At 35.3% G+C, this 20,542-nt stretch overlaps 1 protein-coding gene across 1 annotated transcript in view; it reads right to left on the bottom strand.

The window, feature by feature from the left end:
* KCNH8 (potassium voltage-gated channel subfamily H member 8) overlaps positions 1–20,542 on the bottom strand; it is a gene marked incomplete at both ends in the record, with an annotated part of 172,677 nt that overhangs the window by 61,570 nt on the left and 90,565 nt on the right. The window contains 2 exons of the mRNA XM_082290170.1: positions 3,708–3,915; positions 9,068–9,225. Coding sequence (XP_082146296.1) covers positions 3,708–3,915; positions 9,068–9,225 — 366 coding nt within the window. The remainder of the gene's footprint in view (positions 1–3,707; positions 3,916–9,067; positions 9,226–20,542) is intronic.

The raw sequence follows: 20,542 nt of genomic DNA, 5'->3' as shown, positions 1-20,542 counted from the left end.
AGAGATCCAGTTTTTAACATTATGCTACACTGATATTTGTCTGAGTGCCACCACATCCTGACAGCTCATCAATAATAGACCCAGACACTACACCTCTCTCACCGTGCAACTACGTGGCTAAATTTGTGAATGTAACCATGTTTTTAAATTATTTGCAATGGGACTGTTGCCCGAATGAGGACAAAAAGTGAAATAAAGGCTTACAATTAGGTCCAGTAAGAACAAAGCAAATGCCATTTTCAGTTCTGGGTATTTTCATAGCAACGATTTTATCACTCCCATTGCCCCAATCCAAATGCAAATTAAGCACCACATTTGTTTAAATTAGCTGGAGAAATAGATACACAGAAGCAAATGCTGCTAGATCTGGGCTATGGTGCATATCTGATGGCACAGCAAGGTTCAAAGTATTATGTTAACAGTACTGCAGCTTTAAATTGTTTGCTTTAAGTGTTATCAAACCTTGGTCCTGAAATCTGTGCTACAGGCTTTCTGAGGAAGCACTAAATGGAGTAAATAAAAGCTAAAAGCTTTTTGCTTCCTCTGACTCTCTCCCCAAAAATAGCAGCAAACATGAAAAGCAAATTAATCTTCTTTTCATTCCAGACAAAATTTTCCTTTCTTAGAACAAACCCATTCCTATATTTCAGCTCTTACATACATTTCAGCGTCCATACTCATGGTGCCATACTCAGTTTTTCAGGTGGACATTGCTTGAGACATTCCAGTGAAGAATAAAAAGTAGGATTTCCAAGGAAGCGACACATTTTTTTCATTACAAAAAGTATAGGAATTATAATTTTTGTATGGTATTTTTTAATGTTGTCCATTAGAAAGCCTCTTCATGGCTGGAATAAACTTTGTGTACGATGCATTGATGGAAACTTGAGTCTCCAGTTCTGGTATTAATGTATTGAAATTAAAAGTTAAAAAATTAAAACCTGTAAGTATAAAAGTAAGGAACATATCCTACTGCTTTGCCTGCAGCAAGATACCTCTTTTACATGCTCTCCAAAACAGCACAAATTTTTCAGCTGAGGTCTTCCTTTAGGAGAACAAAATATCCTCAGTGTCTTGCAGTAATACTACCTTAATTGTACTCCAAGCAAGATTTCTCCTGTGTGCATTATTTGCTTATGATTTATTATGATTTCCAGATCTCATTTTACTTTGCTTAATCACTCATACTCTAAATTACACCTACCATTCTCCCCTCAAAATATCCCCAGCGTGGTTGCTATGAGGTGTAGTGAACTTGTCATTTGAAGTTTCCTTAAGGCGAAAAGAAAGGCTACCTGCATATAATCACCAGAATAGCAAAAGATACACAGAGGACCAAGACTTAATTTCATTGGGTTTCATCAGCAAGCAGTTTGCATGTGGAGAGCAACAGAATTTATACTGATTGAAAAAATTACATTTTTACAGTGCAGATTACTGTAACACGCATATATCAAGCCAGGAGTCCCGTGGAAAAGAAATATATATGGACGAATTCTTGGTAGATGTTTCAGAGATGAAATTACATAATAACTTTTTGTGCTCACATATGCAACACATAAGCTTAACCAGAAATTTTGTCAGTGCTGGAGTGGTCTGTGCAAAACAAGAGCATAGATATCTGGAGTTTTCTGAGCTCTTTTCTTTAAACCAGTATCTAATACTTTAACATTTTAAAACCATTGCACTTAAAATACCCCAAACAAACAAAATAATCCAAACAAATCCCCAAAGCTATAAATTATTTAACTTATCTCTAGAACTAATATCTGTAGGAGCATTACAGGAGTCATTGCAGTATAATTTTTATTATAAATTTATAACATCTAAATATTTTAGAGACCATCCATGAAGGTGGTGGAACAGCCTTCCAGGCAAAAATGCAAACTCACACATTTAGAAAAAAAAAACAACTAAAAAAATCCCTGTCTGTAAGCCCAATAGAAAAGCCCTTTTTCCGTATAAAAGGTGAAAGTGTGAGAGCACGCACTGCTAAGAAGTGCCTTGACCCATCCAGTGTAGAAGTGCACTGCCTAGAGGTGTCGAGGGAAGGCCCCTGATTGTCACAGGTCAAGGTAAGTTAGTGGTGAGGAGCTGTTAAGGAGTGCTTCCTGCCTAGGAAGCTCACTGGAAGACCATCAGTGTGTGGTAACCCAGAAACAGCACTCTTCACAGAGACACAAATGGGACTCCTGGGAAATGTCTATGTTCCAGTTAAACTGGGACTGGTTCTAATGAGGTTGTTGGGACATTTGGTTATTACTGCCATTGCCCAAGATTGGACAAAATGGTGAAGGTTAATATTTTCATAGTAGTAAATGCCAAGAGCACCAGGGTATATGAGGAGAGTTTTCTGAATGTGGCCTTGCCTGGGGGAAAAGGGAGCACAGCCAACAGCCCTACCCGGGGAGCAAGGATGCAGCCCATCATCATCGTTTGGACTGCAATGAATGCTTTGAAAGCAGCTATTGTTTGCAGCCTACATAAGCTGACAAAGTGCCTTAAGAGCTACTTCCCACCAGAGAGACATTATTATTATTACTATTATTATTATTATTATCTGGATTTGTTTCTCTGTTAGTGGTATTTGACCAATTTTTGCACAGTGGGCTTTCTTTGTATATTCTCCTCTAGAGCTGCAGACTTTTCTTTCAGACATTTGCTCTCTATAAGGAGTTCAGCAGCAGGTCACAGACCTGGTTTACAAATGAAAAGATAAATAAACAACCATCTTAGAAGAAGAAGAAGACTCCGCAAATCTTTAAGTAACCTATTGAAAAACTAGAAACACATATTTCTTGGACTTTCTTCTTTTTCTCTTCCTGACCCAGTATCCTCCCTTCTCTGAGGTCAAGCACCTTTAGTATGACTATAATTTTTCCCTCAGATTTATCATTATTAGATGATATTTAGAGAGATGATAACAGGGTTAAGAGAAAAGAAATAAAGGAGATAAGAATCAGGCAGTCTGCAGTCTGAATGCATATCACTGAGCCTTTGGTCACAGGTGTTTGCATTATTTCCCCCACCCCAAATATTTTTTCTCTTGGGAAACTGCCTCACCTTTAGATAAACTTCATTTATGGAAGATGTTTCACTACAAAAAATGAAATGCTTAAAATCTAGAGCTAATCTGGAACACTCAATTAAATCAGAATGAATGCTGGAGTAGAAACTAAACATTGGACCAAAACTGAACATTCCATTGATAAACAGGTCATCTGCTCTGCAAAAATCAAAGCCTGCAAATCCCCTAAACAATAATTCCAAAGGGAGTTTTTAACCTGAAGACATTTCAGGGCCTATCTGTTTCAATGTATAGGAAAAAATCAGCACATTTGAGGGAATGCTTTTGTTGATGAATTTTCCTAATTTGCAAAACCAGGATGAGTTTTCTCATTTATGCTTTTACACGGTCTGTCTAGCCATTTCCTATACAGATCCTGAATTTTCCAAACTTTGAATCACTCTTAAAAATCTGAAATTCTTTTCTATTTTTTTCCAATTGATTTTTATTTTAACCTTTTTCAGATTGACCTGAAATTCAGAGTGCCAAACTCTTCCTTTTCTCTACAAACAGCACTAAACAATGGCATAAGATTGAACAAAACCTGAAATATTGAGTGACTTCTACACGTACTTTTATATATTTACATACATTTATGAATATATACACGTGTATGTATACACAGGAAGGAAGAACTTACCTATGTCCCAAGTAAGTGGGTTATTCTGTTCCATCTCCCTTTTCCCTATGACATACCAGATGCAGGCCATCCAGTGAGCAAGCAAGGCAAACATGGACATGAGAAGTGTGAGAACGATTGTGCTGTGCTGGGAGTAACGATCCAGCTTCTGAAGGAGACGCAAGAGGCGCAGCAGCCGCACTGTTTTTAGAAGGTGGACAAGGGAAACCTGGGAAAACAGGGAGAGAAAACCAATTGTCAGAAGCTAAACAACTTGCCAGCAGCTTTCTTCTATCACACAGTTCTCTTGTTTCAATGAAAGGATATTCTAAATCTCGGTGAAATTTTGTGCAGTCTTCATTCAGCTGCATAGCTGACTAGACTGAATCTTTAGACAGCAGAGAATAGAAAAGAAGATGCTTTAAAAAAAAGTGTTATATTTTGATGTGTAAATACATAATTATTATTTCTGATTTAAATCAAACAAACTTGAAATACTACGCCTTTCATGTTGTTTTTTTTTCATGCAGTCTCCTTTCAGATTCAGCTTAAAAATTTGTGTTTGGGAAAAATGGGTTCTTCCCAGCTCTAGAAGAGAAATACAATTGTCAAACTGACCAATGTTCATCTGACCACAATATGAAACCACAAAATATGTATCTCCAAGCACACAGTGATTTTCAGCTTCAGCTAACAGTACACCTAATTTAACTGTCTAGGAGATGAAACCAGTTTATAATTTAGCATGGAAGAGGCAATAACGATGGCAGATATTTTGCAGAACAATAAAGCAGAGAAGTCAGAGAAGGCTCAGATTTGTTCTTGAGATTTAAACCTGTGTTCAGGGACATGGGCAAATTTTACTGCTCTGTACTAAGTAGTAGTCCCAAAAAGCTTTCATTAAAACTTCTAATACTGCTTCTTAAATTCCTTAACTAAAATATTATTGCCTTTCAAGTTTGTGTGGCAAAAGCAGCACCTAATCTGTTCAACACCCTAAGTATACTTCGGTTTATGAACTATATGGCTCTGGCCTTAGAGGAGTCCCAGCATAAAGGGAGCAGTCTCTGGATGACCCCATACCCTCGAGAGCAGCCTGCAGCCTACATCCATACCATAGTGTGAGCAGCCCACAGTTTTGCTGGGATGTACTTGGCTCATGTTTCAGCTGTTGGGCAGAGTTAGCCAACAATATACAGATTAGGATCCAAATACTTTTAATGTGTTTGTCTAAGATTAAATAGACATAATTTTCATTAACAGTAAGCTTTTCTTTTCTTCCCTCATTAATGAGACAGTAGGATTAATGCCTGGTTGATACAGGATACCCACATCAGCTGGAAAAGAAACATCAGGCTTGACGTGTCTTGCCACAGCACTCCCAGAGCACAGTAATGAGCTCTCTCAAAAGCAAGTCTAAAAACACAGCCCAATCAATATCCTTTTGCTTTTGCTAATCCAGAATATCCTGAAGTTCAGCCTTTCTGTTTCTTTTACCAAAGCTAATAATTTGAACTCTAAAATTTATAGGTGTGCCTTTACTAACAGCCAGATCTGAGGTGACTGATAAATTCTGCAACATCAAGTGTTTTTGATTTGTTCAAAGACTTAACATCTCGGTGATTTTATTCCAGTCTCAGGAATTAAGTAGGTGGGAAACCTGTAAAGAAGACAATAAGAAATCTACAAGCATCATATTTTTTTTGTCAGTACAGTTTTGGTACTGCATAAGTAAGTCTCCCATGAACCCCTTCAAACAGGAATATTTGCAGCCCATTATTTAATGTGGTTTTTTTTCTCACGAACCTTTAAATTATTTGTCATGTACATAGTAAGGAAAAAAAGAAAATCAACAAAAATATGATATTTTTTCAATATATGTTGTTAAAATAAGATCTGACATTTGAGCACACAAACATTTACAAAGTCATTTCTTGCATTTTTTTTCCTCATCTTATGTCATTCTCCATCTACAGTGTCAGGGAATTAGTTATGTCTGTGACCTTAAGCCCAAGAATATCTGCAAGTCTAGGGCAGAAGGCTGCAAAATATTTGGAGCAATTGCCATGTTTATATTACTACAATCATATAACTTTAATTTATAATTATTCTACAACTGCCATGAAACTATACCACCTGCCTCTGTTTCAGTGGTAGTTCATTTCCCAAAGTCTCTTTTCCTTCTCTCTCATCAGCTTGTTTGAACCAAGCACAGTTCTGTTGCACTTATAACATAAATGGGTCCCTATTCACGACTGACTCTTCAAGGTGTTGTAGTAACATATAAACATTTGTATAATGATTTTGTATATAATGATTGTATATGTGCTGTGGCCTACACATTGGAGCCTTCATCTTCCTATGGGAGCCTGTGTTCTAAAACATCACAGTTAAATAATGATAACCTTGGTGAAATTATTTTTTCTTTGTTTTCGATTCCTGAAAAAAAGAAATTTCAAAAGGACTGTTAAAATTGTACGTGTGCTCTGCCAGTTATCAGTCTGGCCTAAATTCTGACCATTTTTTTTAAGCTACAGATATAAAGACAGTGAATCATATATCATAATACTCTTTTTAATGTGGAGGTGTGTTTCATTTTAAGGCCTAAGGACTGCCCCATTTCAAAATGATTTCTGCATAAATTTGGACACAGATGTAATTAATCATGTATTATTGCACTGAATTTTCTCATTAGTCATGCCAAACGCTCTTCTGGTATTGTGCCCAATATGTCATTGGAAGATCTAAAATGCCATCAGGCAGCTTCTTTTTCTATGTCACAAATTTAGGAAGACAAAATAAGGAGTCAGCACTCATACTTGTGCCTGCACAGATTTTTGTTTGCCCACAGATATAAAATCATCAAAATTTTCCATTTTGTTAATCGTTTTAGACTAGCTGTGTTAACCTTTTTCTGTCAAAAGGACATGGACAAAGTTTTATCTAACACAATCAGCATAGTCCTGAGAAGTACTGACAAAAAATAAAGTTGCTACAAACCAGTGATGGAATTCTCTGCTTGGAAGAATCATCTCCTACATAAAAAATAAATTAATGAAGAAACAGGATACATTTTAAGAAATTACTAGTGTGAGAGATTTTTAATAATTTTTTGTCCACCTGGTTAGTCGATTTTCCTCAAAAAATGATACTCTTGTTTTATAACCATGGATAGCTGCTCAGAAAGGAACAATTCAATCATTATAACTAGTGCTTAATGGTCTGGTTTTTAAGGCAACATTTGAAACCAAATTTCCCCAAATTAAGGGATCCTTTTTGTCAGATGAACACAAGGATCGAAGGAGAAGGGCATGAACTGAGGATAGGCAGGAATGTGCCTGTGGTCTCAGATCTCCAAAGAGTCCCTGATTTTAATGGGAGGGCAGAATCCAGGTAAGGTGTAAAGGCAGTAGAGCCCACTCATACAGTTTCACTTTTGTTTCTTTTGAAATACATACAAAGATAGCAAAAGACTCCACAGCAGTTACATGCACTCTGGCTCCATCAGTCTCCAACTGGGGTATGACATATATGTGCCATACATACACAGGTATGTATGGCACTATACCTATAACTTGCAGAATTTAGAGCGTCCCTAAAGGTTTGGCCTTTGTGCCAGGGCCTGAACAGCAAAGGAGTGAGATGCTCCCTGATGCCCCTTCTCACCGTTCTGTTGAGGCAACATCTGAAAGTCGATGAAGTGAAAATCTGAGAACAGATATGAGGAAATGGCTTATTAAATCGTGAAGTCTGAAAACAGTATAATGTGATTAGCACCTCCCCCCGTTCTTGAAGCAGTTGATAAATCATTGTTATCTTGAGGATTATATTAAGAGGTGCCAAGTCTTGTCATGATAGGAGATATGATATAGTAAGGCACTGTGTTCCCATTAAGGAATCATACAGAGGTCTTATTAAGGGAAAAGTTTCAAAAGTAGGACAGGAGATGTGCATTAATCATATTATAGTAGCATTTTGCATATTGTGATATTTTAACTGTAAAAATAATCGTTAGATAGTACTTTCTTTTCCAGAATAAAGTATGGAAAGCATATCAGTCCTTCCAGTGGGGTGGAAGAAAATGTTATTGTTTTCAGGTTTTTTTAAATTTTCTTTTTGAAAGAGAAGATAAACCTGGTGCTTTTAATGAAAAAATATTAATGGAAATTAAACCAACACCATTATGCTGGCTGTTTGGTTTGAATGTAAAGGATAAACTGAGATAGTAATGTATTTAAATAGATTACCCACCTTTTATAAAAAACCAGTGAACAATGTGAAACTATTAACTACCAGGTTTCAAAAGTTACTGCACTAGCAGCATTACATTGATGGTTCTTTATGTAATAAATGGCATGAAAAGGGAGTTCATTGAAGGAAATGGAACTAAATGATAAGATCAAACATCATATCTTACATGGGATCCTTCCTGACTAGTGTTATTCTATGCTGGCTTTTTTTCTGGTATGTGTCTATCCTATAATCTCTGTACTTGTCTGTAACTCACTTTTAATGAAATAGAGATTGAGTGCATCTGTTTACGAAAGATCAGAATTCTGGGAATTAGAAAGTGGACAGCTAAAAACCTTAGTCTCATATGGCAAAAGTCCACAAAATTAAGAAACCTCTGCCGACATTTTTTTCAAAAACTGAACTTTCTGATTCAGAAGGGCAGGAGGTGTTTATATTTTTTTTTTGGGGGGGGGGGGGGGGGGATTGTTTGCTTGTTTGTTTGTTGCAATTTTGCTTAATTGATCCTTACTCTACAAAATCTAATAGGGCTAGCAGAATAAAAACCTTTGTCTTAGCATAAGTAAGCCAACACAAATGTAACCCATCATAATTGTGACATCACCTGACATTAGAACAAACATTTTTCAAAGCAGATTAAGCCTTTTGTCATTACATTCCTAAAAAAGATGAGTTAAAACCAAAGTCAACGACAATTTTAAGCAATACAAGTTAGAACACACAAAAAATTAGCAGTCATTTTTTCACTAAAATTCCCAGAAGTAAAGAGAAAGACGATTCCTGGCTAAATAAACATGCTGACTGTAACAATGATTTACTTTACCACAGTAAAAATTTATGAGTCTTGAAAAATGAAGGACTGAATTTATGCATCATAAGAGAGAAAAGCCATAGCAAACTGTATTTGAGTACAATAATTAGACATGAAGTTAACATAGATGCAACTGTTAACAAAGCAAAGATAATAGAATTTAAGAATTGGTGCATCCAGTGTGAAAATACACCACAAAACTGTAAAAGACACCAAGGTATTTTAGTTAGTTCAGTTTTAGTCTCCAGGTCTGGGAAAAAAAACCCCACATCAACAAGCTCTTCTTGAAAAAAGATTAAGAAGACAGGTTAGTACTTACCACAGTGACGTTGAAAGCATAAAGAAGATCAAAAGGAAGTGCAGCAATTAAATCAATGATGAACCATGTAGTCACATAGTGGATGCAAATAGATCTTGCTTCAAATATCACTTGGCCAGACTTGCTGACATATGTTGTTCGGAAATTTAAAATAATATCTGCTTGACAAAGAATGAACAGAATCAGAGACAGTGATTTCCTGATTCCTGGGCATAACACCAGGAATTCAGCATAATACTGATTGGTCTTCTCCTGCATCATAAATACCAGGTGAATAATCTAATACAGAAACACAAAAAACCATAGTGGTAAGACATGCACATACATGGAGTTAAACCAGTTAATGCATTATTCTTTTCAAGGAGTAAACAGAATGTCTAAAACATTTATAACTCACTGATTCACAAGGGAGCTTGAATTAAAAAAAAGTCCACACACGCAGATTTTAAAGTGTACCAAATATTGGTATTTTTCTAAACGAAAAAGTAAGGGTATTATTTTTGTTTATAAACATTTTTACATTAATTTTCAAATAAAAAAATTATTAATTCTTTTATTTAAAAGGTGTAATTTAAGCTATTTTAGTGATAACAGCTCAGCACAGATGACAAATGTCATCCTGAAGGATAACCACTTGTTTATCAACTGAAAAGTGCTGAACACACTTGAACAAAAGGCTTTTTGTGCTATGGTGGAGATTGCAAAAGTGGTATGAATTGCTTGGTGACTTGTGCATTTTGTATGTTCCCATCTAACATTCCAGGATGCGTGTCTTTCAATATGAGATATAGTTTTGACATGTCTTGCCAAAACACATCAGCACTCGAAGAAAAGCTCAGATCTTGACAACAGAGTCTCAATTATTTTCATGTCCTACAAGACGAAGACTGTAATCTGTCCCCAAGCGATGCACTCTGTTTCTACTAACATTAGTGAGAACTACTTGTGTAACTTCTACAGTGTCAGAAGAGAGTGCAGCCAACCATTAAGGCTGGTGTTTTATAGTGAAATAGCTTTAGGGGGAAAAAAAGATTAATTTGCATTTCTGTCTGGTAGTTCTTTAGGTAGGCTACACTAAGACCTTTCCTTCAAGCTTGCTAACCATACTATACAAGAAGACAGGAAACAATTTCCCCCCACCCGCCACTGAGGGCAAAGAGAAGAAGAAGAGAGATTCGGCCCACAGAGAAAATCGTGTTGGACCATTCCTTTGGGGTATCAGAAAATACTCCTTTACGATAAATTTTGATCAAATCCCAAGTTCTAATGTTGCGGGTCTGGAAAATAATTATTTGCCAGGTTTTACTAGAAGAAAATTTTTATGCTGTCTTCTGCAGTTTGCAGCTAGACAGTCTGCTATGATCATTTGTCAAACTGGTTAACCTGTATATTGCTAGGAGTAAGCCTAGGGTATTTCTAACAGTTCGACTTCGGCCACTCCCTCCCTTTGACCCAGTACAGTCAAGTCTCCTAAATAAATGAAATCTTTGAGGAATTTCTCATTGTTTTGGCACAGTGTTGATCATGTACTTTTTTTTTAGTATTTGGTGCAAAACCTTAACACAAAGTGACCTAGACACATATCAGAGGCTATCTGGTTCCACTGACTGAGGTTTTGCAGGTTTATGGTTTAAGAACTACTGTTTTCATTCAACGAAGTACTCAGGCTGAACAGAATATATAAGTAAAGTCAGAGACATAATAATTTTAGATTACTTCATGTAGTAGTCTCAGCTAGCCCTGCCTTCCTAAAGCTACAAAAATGTTATGAAATTTCCAATAATACAATTAAGATGGGAAAAGAGCATAATTTTATATGGTCCATAATAAGCAACGGGGTCAGTTCGACTCCACAGGTACTTTGTAGAGACTGTTGGTTATTAGCCACATTTCCAGATCAGTATGGCAGCACCAGTCACATAAAGAACACCTTCATGCAGATTTGTTTGATAGAGGTAAGAAAGAAAGATAAAGATATTTACGTCACTAATATTTTGGTACTTCTCATTCTCATATGTCTCAGAAACTCCAAAGTGCAGTTATCAAAGTCAGGAAAAACTATTTACTTATTTATTGCACATTAGCATTTGTGAAACAACTAAAGCTTTAACAGAAAAGGAGATAAAGTCTTGCTTTAAATTTAAGACATCCAGTACAGCAAAGGCTTATCAATGTGCATATGCAATTCACTGTTCAAGTTTGAAGAGATTAGGGGTTTTCTGCACTGCACCCTTTTCTACCTTCCTATCAAAGCAATTTAGGACAACAGCCCCAGATAATAGCTATATACAAAAAAAAAGTGAATAGGAAATGGTAAGTGCTTCTTTCTGCATCCAGCTTATTAGATAAAAGTCCAGAGGGCAGGAAGTAAGTGTGATCCATCTTGTATTTCTTGACAACTTTCTGAGCTATAGTTGGGTGTAAACAGTTTCTTCATCTGGGCAATCTTATTTACAACTTAACTGCTGTGCTAAAGTACTTGCTGAGAAATTTGTAAAGAAAAAACCAAAAAACACAACTGCTGAGGCAAAAACCATCTAACAGCACAACAAAATCTTTAACACAAGTTTAGAAATGACCATTTTTCTGAGGTATTGTGTCATTTCTAGGAATTATATATTCCACACTTTTTTGGGATTTCTGTTTAAATAGTGGAAGATTTACTTCTTCTTTTTTTTAAAAAAGTTTTCTTATTACTAATAATATCTTCTGAAAGTACTAATGCATTATTTAATATTTTAGAAATTGTTTGTTAATCATATTGTGCAGTAGCTTCTACGAACTGATGACAATTGAAATAACAATCTGAAATTCAACACACGAATCAGTAATGTAAAGCTTTGGAGATTCCAGATAACTCAAGAGCATCAAAACCAATGGTTTTCTCTAGTAATGAGTTTGTTCCAAATACTCTGAGATGAGGTGAGCTTTAATCCTTTCCTACAACATGAAGGGCAACAATTTCAAGTTTACACCTGTAAACCAGGCAAGAGGGATGTTTAATCTCTGAGGTGATTTTTAAAGCATATATGAAGTGATTTCAATATATTTGGATAATTAGTGGGTCAACATTTTTCTACAAGAGATACATTTGAATATACTATCTTTAAGTATTCCCTAACAACAAATTTCATCCTGTGCAAACTTCATATTTAAGCTATGTTTGACATGTTTGATTCAGGCTGGGACAAGAACTGCAATGTCTCTTCATCTTTAGCACCTCTCATAACACAAAAACCAAACATTAATAATAAAGATTATTATTAAAGAAAAAGAATCTGAATTTACTTTATTGGATGTTTTTTCAATGCAAGATGGGAAAGCATCACTTTAAATGATCTTGTGAGCTACACAGCTGGTGTTATGTGCTCAGGAAGGCAGAATAGGGCATTTAAATAATATCTCTGACATGAGAAATGTCATTACAAAATTATCTAAAACTAAAGCAGCAGTAATAGCAGAAAACATCAAACTGATTAACTCATTACACCTGTTTTGAAGCAGAGCACACACCATACAAACCACCATATTTTTCTTGATGTAGAGAGAGAGAAAAGAATGAAACCTCTTTATTCTTGTCTTCATTGGTTTCTTATTTTGTTACATAATTAAATTTCAGTTCAAATTAGACAGAAAAAAAGCCAGGACCCAAGCAAATTAAAGCTCAATATAAAGTCTAGACTATCCTATTGACTTTAAGAAAGATCCTTAAATAATGTTTAACTACAAGGCCTTTTTCCACAAGATTTTTACTATGTTTAGCACAGATGCATGTTGTGTTAACAAACACCAATGTGTCTTAAGCCAGTCACGATTTCCTCCTTCCCCAATCTTTTCTGGGCATATTGCCATGTGTGAACCTTGAGCAGTGTCAGTCTTCAAGCAGTGAGTTATTTTTCTTCCATTGAACACACAGGTGAACATGACCTGAAAGCACTCAACAGGGAGAACCCAAGATCTCCAGTTTCAAGAGGCTTGGAACAAGGAATCACGTCACCCGTGCACACTGTGTAGGAAGATGGGCTTCTGCTCCACACACCCTCTGATCAGAGTTCCCTGCTGATGCAATTACTTTCTGCTTTCTGAGTCCTGTTCCTCTGAGTCCCCCTTCTTTCTATCCTGCAGACTGATCACATTTCCCTACAAACCCCCCACAACACAGACCAGGAGCCCTCTTAGGCAATAAATCCTTAAGATGCATGCAGAGATAATAAACAGTGACTTTGTGAAACCACAACTGTGATTTTTCTCCTGGTTGGATCCCATGGCTAACTAGCTCAATCTGTGTGGATTCTCTCAGTCTGTTATTTCCACTACTGTTAAGGTATCCCTTAAAAAAAATCTTGTAAGGAATGTATCTCTAAAACTCATGCAAAGATACACTGAAAGATTAAGGAAAATGCATTTTTTATTTAGAAAAAGCCACCCTTTTTTTTTTTCAGCCATGAAATGAATTTAAAATTGTTATCTAGATAGAGTTACAGTTCCTTATTTATTTATATATTTTGCTCCAATTAAGCTCTTAAACAGTATTCACAGCAGTAAACACCAGAACACTGGGACCATTATTACCCTAATGTCTTCCAAGTTTGTCATTATCATGGCTACATGGATCTGTGATATTTTCCTTCCAAATAAGTGTAGCAAATAACATGATCTAACTGAAAAACTTTAAACAGTCACTTTCCTTATTTGAGTTTTCTAATGGCTTTTACTCACCTATTGGGGACTATTTTCTTTTTCACAAGCTTCCAGAGCAAAATCCACGCCCTAGTAATGCCCGACTCCTAAGAAAAGGCAACTTATTTCATAGTTGGGCATAAAAGAGCTGGGAAATCTCCAAGTCCATAAGGTTTTGAAAATGTCTGGTGACTTCTCTTGGATTAAAGCTCTGTATGACATGCTACATCCTTCACCAAGCTGTCCCTTTCTAGATTTCTGTTATGCAACACATTCATACACAGACACATTCACGCGGTGAATGGGATACAAACACCAATTCAAACCAGTGTTCAACAAAGGGGAAAAAATTACATTGAAAAAATGGAGGTTCTGCTGAGCACACAATGCAGATTGGTCTCCTAAATGATATAAAAGGAAAAAAAGCCATAAACTGATAGTCATCAAGCTAACCTAACAATCCTGAAGATGGTTCCCAATATAATAACCCTTGTACAATCTTAAAAGCACAATATTTGTTTTGTATAATCTCAATTTCTAATCCCTGTTAAAAAAAAATAGATATCTGGAGGCCAGCCACTTTACCCATAAACAGGATTTTTTTACCTGAAGCAGCTGATTTTCCTGTGACAATATTTTTTTTTTCCTCTCTTTAGGCTTGATTAAAAAATAAATTCTGCTGGGAATAAACATATGATCAAGTCATAGCAGAATAACAGTTCAGGATTAGTCAGGTGATTGAATAACTGCCCATGAGATACTTTTAAATTGCAGAAAATGCAATTTAATATACCTCAGTTTAACTGTCTTTCACTGGGAGCTAAATGAAATTGAAAAATCCTGTGCCTTAAGGGCAAGTAGCATACATACAAGCAGTGATGTTTTTTAGACTGCAGTCACTCAAACCTGTGCTTGAGAACTAGATGATTTTGGTATATTAACCCCATTGATTTTCAGAGCAGACAGTTTTCTACATTATCTCCCTCTTCTAGATGGTATGACTGACTCTTCTCTAATGTCTTTTATTTTTTTCACTTTCCTTTATATGATTTTACACTGGTTGTCTTTAGCTAGTAATACTTTCCCCAGAGTTCAGACTCTTTCATTTATCTGACTGTTTTAACAAATTTTATTTAATGATACAAGGATAATGATGTTAGAATCTGGCCAGACAGTTTTTAAGAAAGTTTTCAGGAAAAATTAGTGCCATATTTTTTGAAGAACAATTTATCTATCCCTATATAAACTCCTGCTTTCCTATTCTACTGCTGAGATAAAATAGATGTTCCTAGCAAATTGCCTAGGAACAATTTATTCATAAGGAAGTGTGATTTTTCAGTACAGCATCTTCCTCCCAGACATCTATAATGACAATTAGCTTAATGATTTTCTTTCAGATGCTGACACGATCAGGTGAGGGAGCTGGAATTTGGTTTATATAGGAAAGAAAAATAATGCTCATCTAATACCATTGTGTAAGAACCTGAGCCATTCTGAAGTCAAATAAAGCTTATGAGAAAAAAAACACAACAGAGGTTGAGTCGTAATAAACCAAAATGTAGGTATTTTATGTAATAATATGTAATATATAATAAAATAAATACTATATAAATAATATAATCAAAATAATGTCTAACTGCCTTGCAGCTGCTGGAGGAACTGCAATTTTTCTTCTTTTTTAGAAAGTTTTGTCAAATGGTGAACAGATATTAAGTGACAACCAATGTAAACTATAGAAAAATTGAAATGAAAGTCTAGACCTGTTTGAGAAAGAGAAAGAAATCACTGATATCCAGGACAAAGCAAAATAACAGTTTTAGGAAAGAAACGCTAATATGAAAATTTAGTTCGTTTGTAGTAAATAGTATCATGTCATTACAAAAGAAGCTAGTAATAATCTTGTGGGAAATCCCGAGGTATTCAATGCATCCTTCTTATCCAATTTTGAAATGAAGCAGCAAAGCAAGGTTGTGTCATATCAGACGTTAAACTACAATCCAGTGTGCCCCAACAAAGAGTTGGCAGGTAGCAACATTTTAAAAACTAAACACCTAACAAGATGTCACTTCTGCAGGTTGATGAAAAAACCTCCAAAATAGGAATATGTATTTTACAAGCCATAAGTAAATAGCATTGTGGATTCTTTAATGTCTTTGAAGAAGAGTTGATGTCCTTCAGGAAAACACATTTTAGCCAAATGCTGTTTATTTAACACACATGTGTTAAATATGACATCTTCTATTTAAGACAACTAGATTGTAAAAATTTCTGGTTCTTGTCAGAATCTTTGTGAACTGAAAGGTCATACAAAACTACGTGTAACTGAAGTCTCAGAGTATTGTGTTGATGTAGGTAACAGTGAGAAGGAAGATGATGAACTGAATTTTATACAGATAGAATTTAAAGAAATTAAGTATCCCAAGATATGCTGTGTAGGTCCTACTGGACTTGATATCTAAAATGGAATATCAAGACCCATCATTGTACTACCAGGATGGTGTTTTATTAAGTAGAAGAATTTGTTATCTTCTACTGCTTAAACAGAAAAAAAAAGGAATCTAATTGAGGAGCATGATCATGAGAGAAAATTATAGAAAAGGATTAGCTCTTAAGCAATTGTACATTTAAAAAGCTAAAAAATGGCTATCAAATATTCCTTTCCCTCCTATTTTTCTTTGGGTGCAACCCCAAGTATCATTTTCTCCTGGTCACTAGCACTTCAGAATACTGTGCAAGTAACCCCATTTAGTTTGTGTGGGCAGTCACAGAGTCTGAAAAATACATTTTAGAGCCACATTACACCTCCACTGAAAGAAGATCTTTTTTAGAAGTTCCGTGGCTTTAGCTGGATGACTAGAATTCAGATGAACAACAGGAACATGGTTAAAAGCTGGAAATTCTTAAAATCTTTACCATCTGTACGCATGATATTATGTAACATGATGGACTTCTGAATAAGAGATTTCTGCTAGCATGGAGTAACTATAATTCAGAGGCTTTTTTCTGTTTAAGTCACCATTGAATACACTGAGCTGTTTTACCAGTCAAACTTCTCCAGTGAGAAGAGTTTATTTATGATTTGACACCGAGTTGCTTATCACTGTAGAGTACATGAGGAGTGGCGTGGTCCCTGTCCTAAGGCAGTGCTATGATGTACGTTCTCAGCCTTGATTCATTCAAGTTTGTCAAATAAACTACATTTTCAGTGATTTTAATGGAAGAAAATCTATTTTCGGGTGTGACGGATCATAGCCGAACTGACTCCCAAAATCCATCTGTAACTGACAGTCTGATTTGCTCTTCCTTACTATTTGTTCTTACAGTGGAAAGTAATGTGATATTGAAGTCATAGCCAAGTGGAAATACTGTGTTACTTGGGTGAATTATCCATGAATATATAAAAAATGAAATCTGAAGGCATCTTTTGAATGGGTACTTTTATAACAAAAGTCAGTCCCTCCAGGAGAATGGCAGGGACAGTGATAACGCACTAACATGATATGTTCTATCAAACACCATATTTTGGCTGCTGTAGACATGAATGACCAGCACACTAATTTCAAGAGAGGGGGTTATTTCTTCTACCTGCTTCTCTGATCCTTAACCTTTGGGGTTCACCCTTTTAAGTTGCTTTCTTTGACAATGAGGGTGTTAAACTCTGATTAGTTTGTCCCAGAGTAGTTGGTACACCAGAAAATCATTAAATATCATGACCATTATAATAACATACTAAACTGGCAAGGCCTTCTTATAAACTATGCTGTATCTTTTGAAAACAGACTCAATTCCTGAATATATTGAATAGCTAAAATATATTTTACTGACTTTTCTACAAAGGAAGATACAGACTTTGGAGTCTTGAAAGAAAAGCAAAGAACTTGAAATATTTCTGAAAAATGAGCTGTTAGCTCTTCTTTGAAAAGAAGCTAGTATGTGCAACTGCAGAAGTGTGAAAGTTTCTACATGGGCAATTTTCTTAATAGAACCTGCAGATATATGGCAGAAAGAAGCAACTCCAAAGAGTGGAGAAATATCAATCATATGATGTAACTTTTCACTAAATTCAACCTGTGTGAAGCAGACATAGTTGTTGGTATTTCATGAGCAGAGTTCATATTGCAGAAAACAATGCAAAGATCAAATCAGAAAAATATTCAGTGGGCAGTGGCATAATTGCTCCATTCGCCTACAAATTTTGACCAGTTCCAAGGGAAAACCTGAAATATTTTTCTCAGAACTTACCTCATGCAGTTTGGCAGCAATTCACATAGACAGTAGCCATAAATCATACAAAAGAAAGGAAAAAAAGACCACATGCTAATTCACAAAAAATATGGTAAACTATTAAGCATCACATAATTTCCTCGGAAATTACCCAGATTGTTAGTTAAAAGACTTTAATCTTTTTGAAAACTAACAACATTGTATTACCATTTTATTATAGGATAGTAAATGAAAAATACAAATTTTGCCTGATTGTAGCTCTAATGAAGAGGAGTTAGTAGAGGAAATACAAATAAAATGTTCAGGGTGCCTCCATTACCATATCTTATCTGCATCTACCTGAGGATACAGAAATATTTCCATGAAATAATCACTTGTGGCTAATGCTCATCTCCTTTTTGTCCAGGTTGATGTTTTTGTGCTTGGAAACAGCATCTTGTGTGCAGACAAGCATCTCTTATCCCTACAACTTATGCAAGGAAGGTTATTGGAAAGATGTTTAACATGCGGTCTTGCACACCTCCGTTTGATCCTTTGGGGGAGAATCTTTAGGAAACCTATTACTGCTTTTCAGCATAAATATTTTGCACTGTTTTTTTCACATTACTAGGTAATCCATAGACCATGAATATTTTATTATGACCTTCTCTCTGAAATATTAGGTGTATCAACAACATCACTCTATCTGTTCATGTTTTGCTCATATGCATTCACAGTTGAGACCATTTGTTGCTTAGAAATAAATTCCCAGAGATAATTTCAAAACACTGCCTTGGTGTTTTCCTGATAGTTATAACATTACAGCCTTAAAGCACACTTTCAAAAATAGGATTCAAAAAACTACCATTTTCTTTCAAAATGCACAAGTTTTCTTAGATATGAGGTCCCCCAGACACAGAAATTATTTTAAATGTCTTTCTGCGCACTTGCAAAGATAGGAAATGATGATCATTATAATAATGAAAAAGAACATGGAAAAAAAAAAGAAAACAAGCCTTCCATTTTAAAGCCATCTAATAAAATTTATAGCATTTAATACTTCCTCATCTTATTCCAACAAATTTCATTCAACATATATTATTTTCAGTACAAAAATAGTATACTTGAATGACTATGTAAGTCAGGAACGATGATACGAATTTCTACAAGGTTTATACCATATTTTTAAATCTCTACATTTTAAACATCTGAGACTCAAGGACTTCATATGATTTAAAACAGTTTTTGAGAGATTTTGAGTCATTTACGTTTGTGATAGATACTCATGGCCCCACAAGTCTCCTTAATCTATAGTATTGTGCCACACAAAATAGAGCTTTTGTGCTTTTAAACATGTTGCATTAAAAAACTGAAATTGCCAATAAAACACTTTTTAAAATAATATTTAGTGAGAGAGAGAGGGAGAAATATGCATACAAAGAGAGGAAATCTTAGTGTTAATCATGATAAATTTTCTCTCTTCAAAGTGTAAGCCACAGATCAAGTCTTCAGATGAGAGATTGTGTGTGGAGAGTGGAGGAAGGGATGGGTATGTGTTTTTTCTCCACAGGTGGCAAAGCAGTGTACTGCAGGCAATCACATAAAACAACTTTCCAGTCTGTTTACAAAGAGTATAATTTTATAGCCATCATTAGTATGCAGTGTTTGTCTTCCACTAAAAACTAGATGATCCACAAATAGAAAATTGAGCTCTTCTCTCCATAGCTGTTCCTGGCCACCTTAGATACAAAATACGCAGACCCTTTGGATTTTATTCAGCAAATTATGCATTACCATTACCCAGAAAGCCTATGCATATTTTCACTGAACCATTGCACTGATCTCAACTCCAGTTGAAGACCTCCCATTCAAATATTCCTGTGAGTAAACAATAAAGTATAGATAATTTTTCAGATATTGTTGCTTTCTTCAAATCAAGATGTTCAATAAAGTTTTAAAAAAGCAAAACAGATAAAAAAGAGCAATATCTGAAAACTGGAATGAAACAATTGCAGCAATAAAAACACTACACTGGATAGTTATGGAAGAGTAAAAGTTATGCAATCGGAAGGTTGTTACTAATTAAATTGAATGATCTTGGTGAGAGATTCTCCTGCCTTTTTTCCTCCAGGAAAAAGAAAACTTTAAAAATGTTACTGAAAAGTAACCAAGATCCATTATGTTTCTTAGAAGTATTGATATTCAGGCTCCCAGACATACCTATCAAGAAATGAAGGACCCAGCTACTGTCTATGGAAATACAGGGGCATAAAACTTGAAGCAAATAGTGCAATAAAGCAGGTAAGTAATAAATAAGTAATAAATAAGTAATATCTCTTAAGAGATGAAACACCTCTTAGGATATTTTTTAATGAGTTTATTTAAATACATTAATGCTAAAATGTTTTTCTCTGCACCTTTATCTTTATGATTTTTGAATACATAAGACAAAAAAAAATCTAAAACTAAACTAATCTTACTCTATCTTTGGTCAGAGGAAGCAAAAGGTTTATTTACAGGGGGATGTTAGAGCAGGTTTGGACACATAACAAAGGGAAACTGATATGACAGTACACTTAAACACGACATTAC

Source organism: Coloeus monedula (assembly GCF_965178545.1).
Source record: "Coloeus monedula genome assembly, chromosome: 1".
In the NCBI taxonomy this organism is placed as follows: domain Eukaryota; kingdom Metazoa; phylum Chordata; class Aves; order Passeriformes; family Corvidae; genus Coloeus; species Coloeus monedula.
Note: the sequence above shows the minus strand (reverse complement) of the source record. Positions and strands in the feature narration are given on the sequence as shown.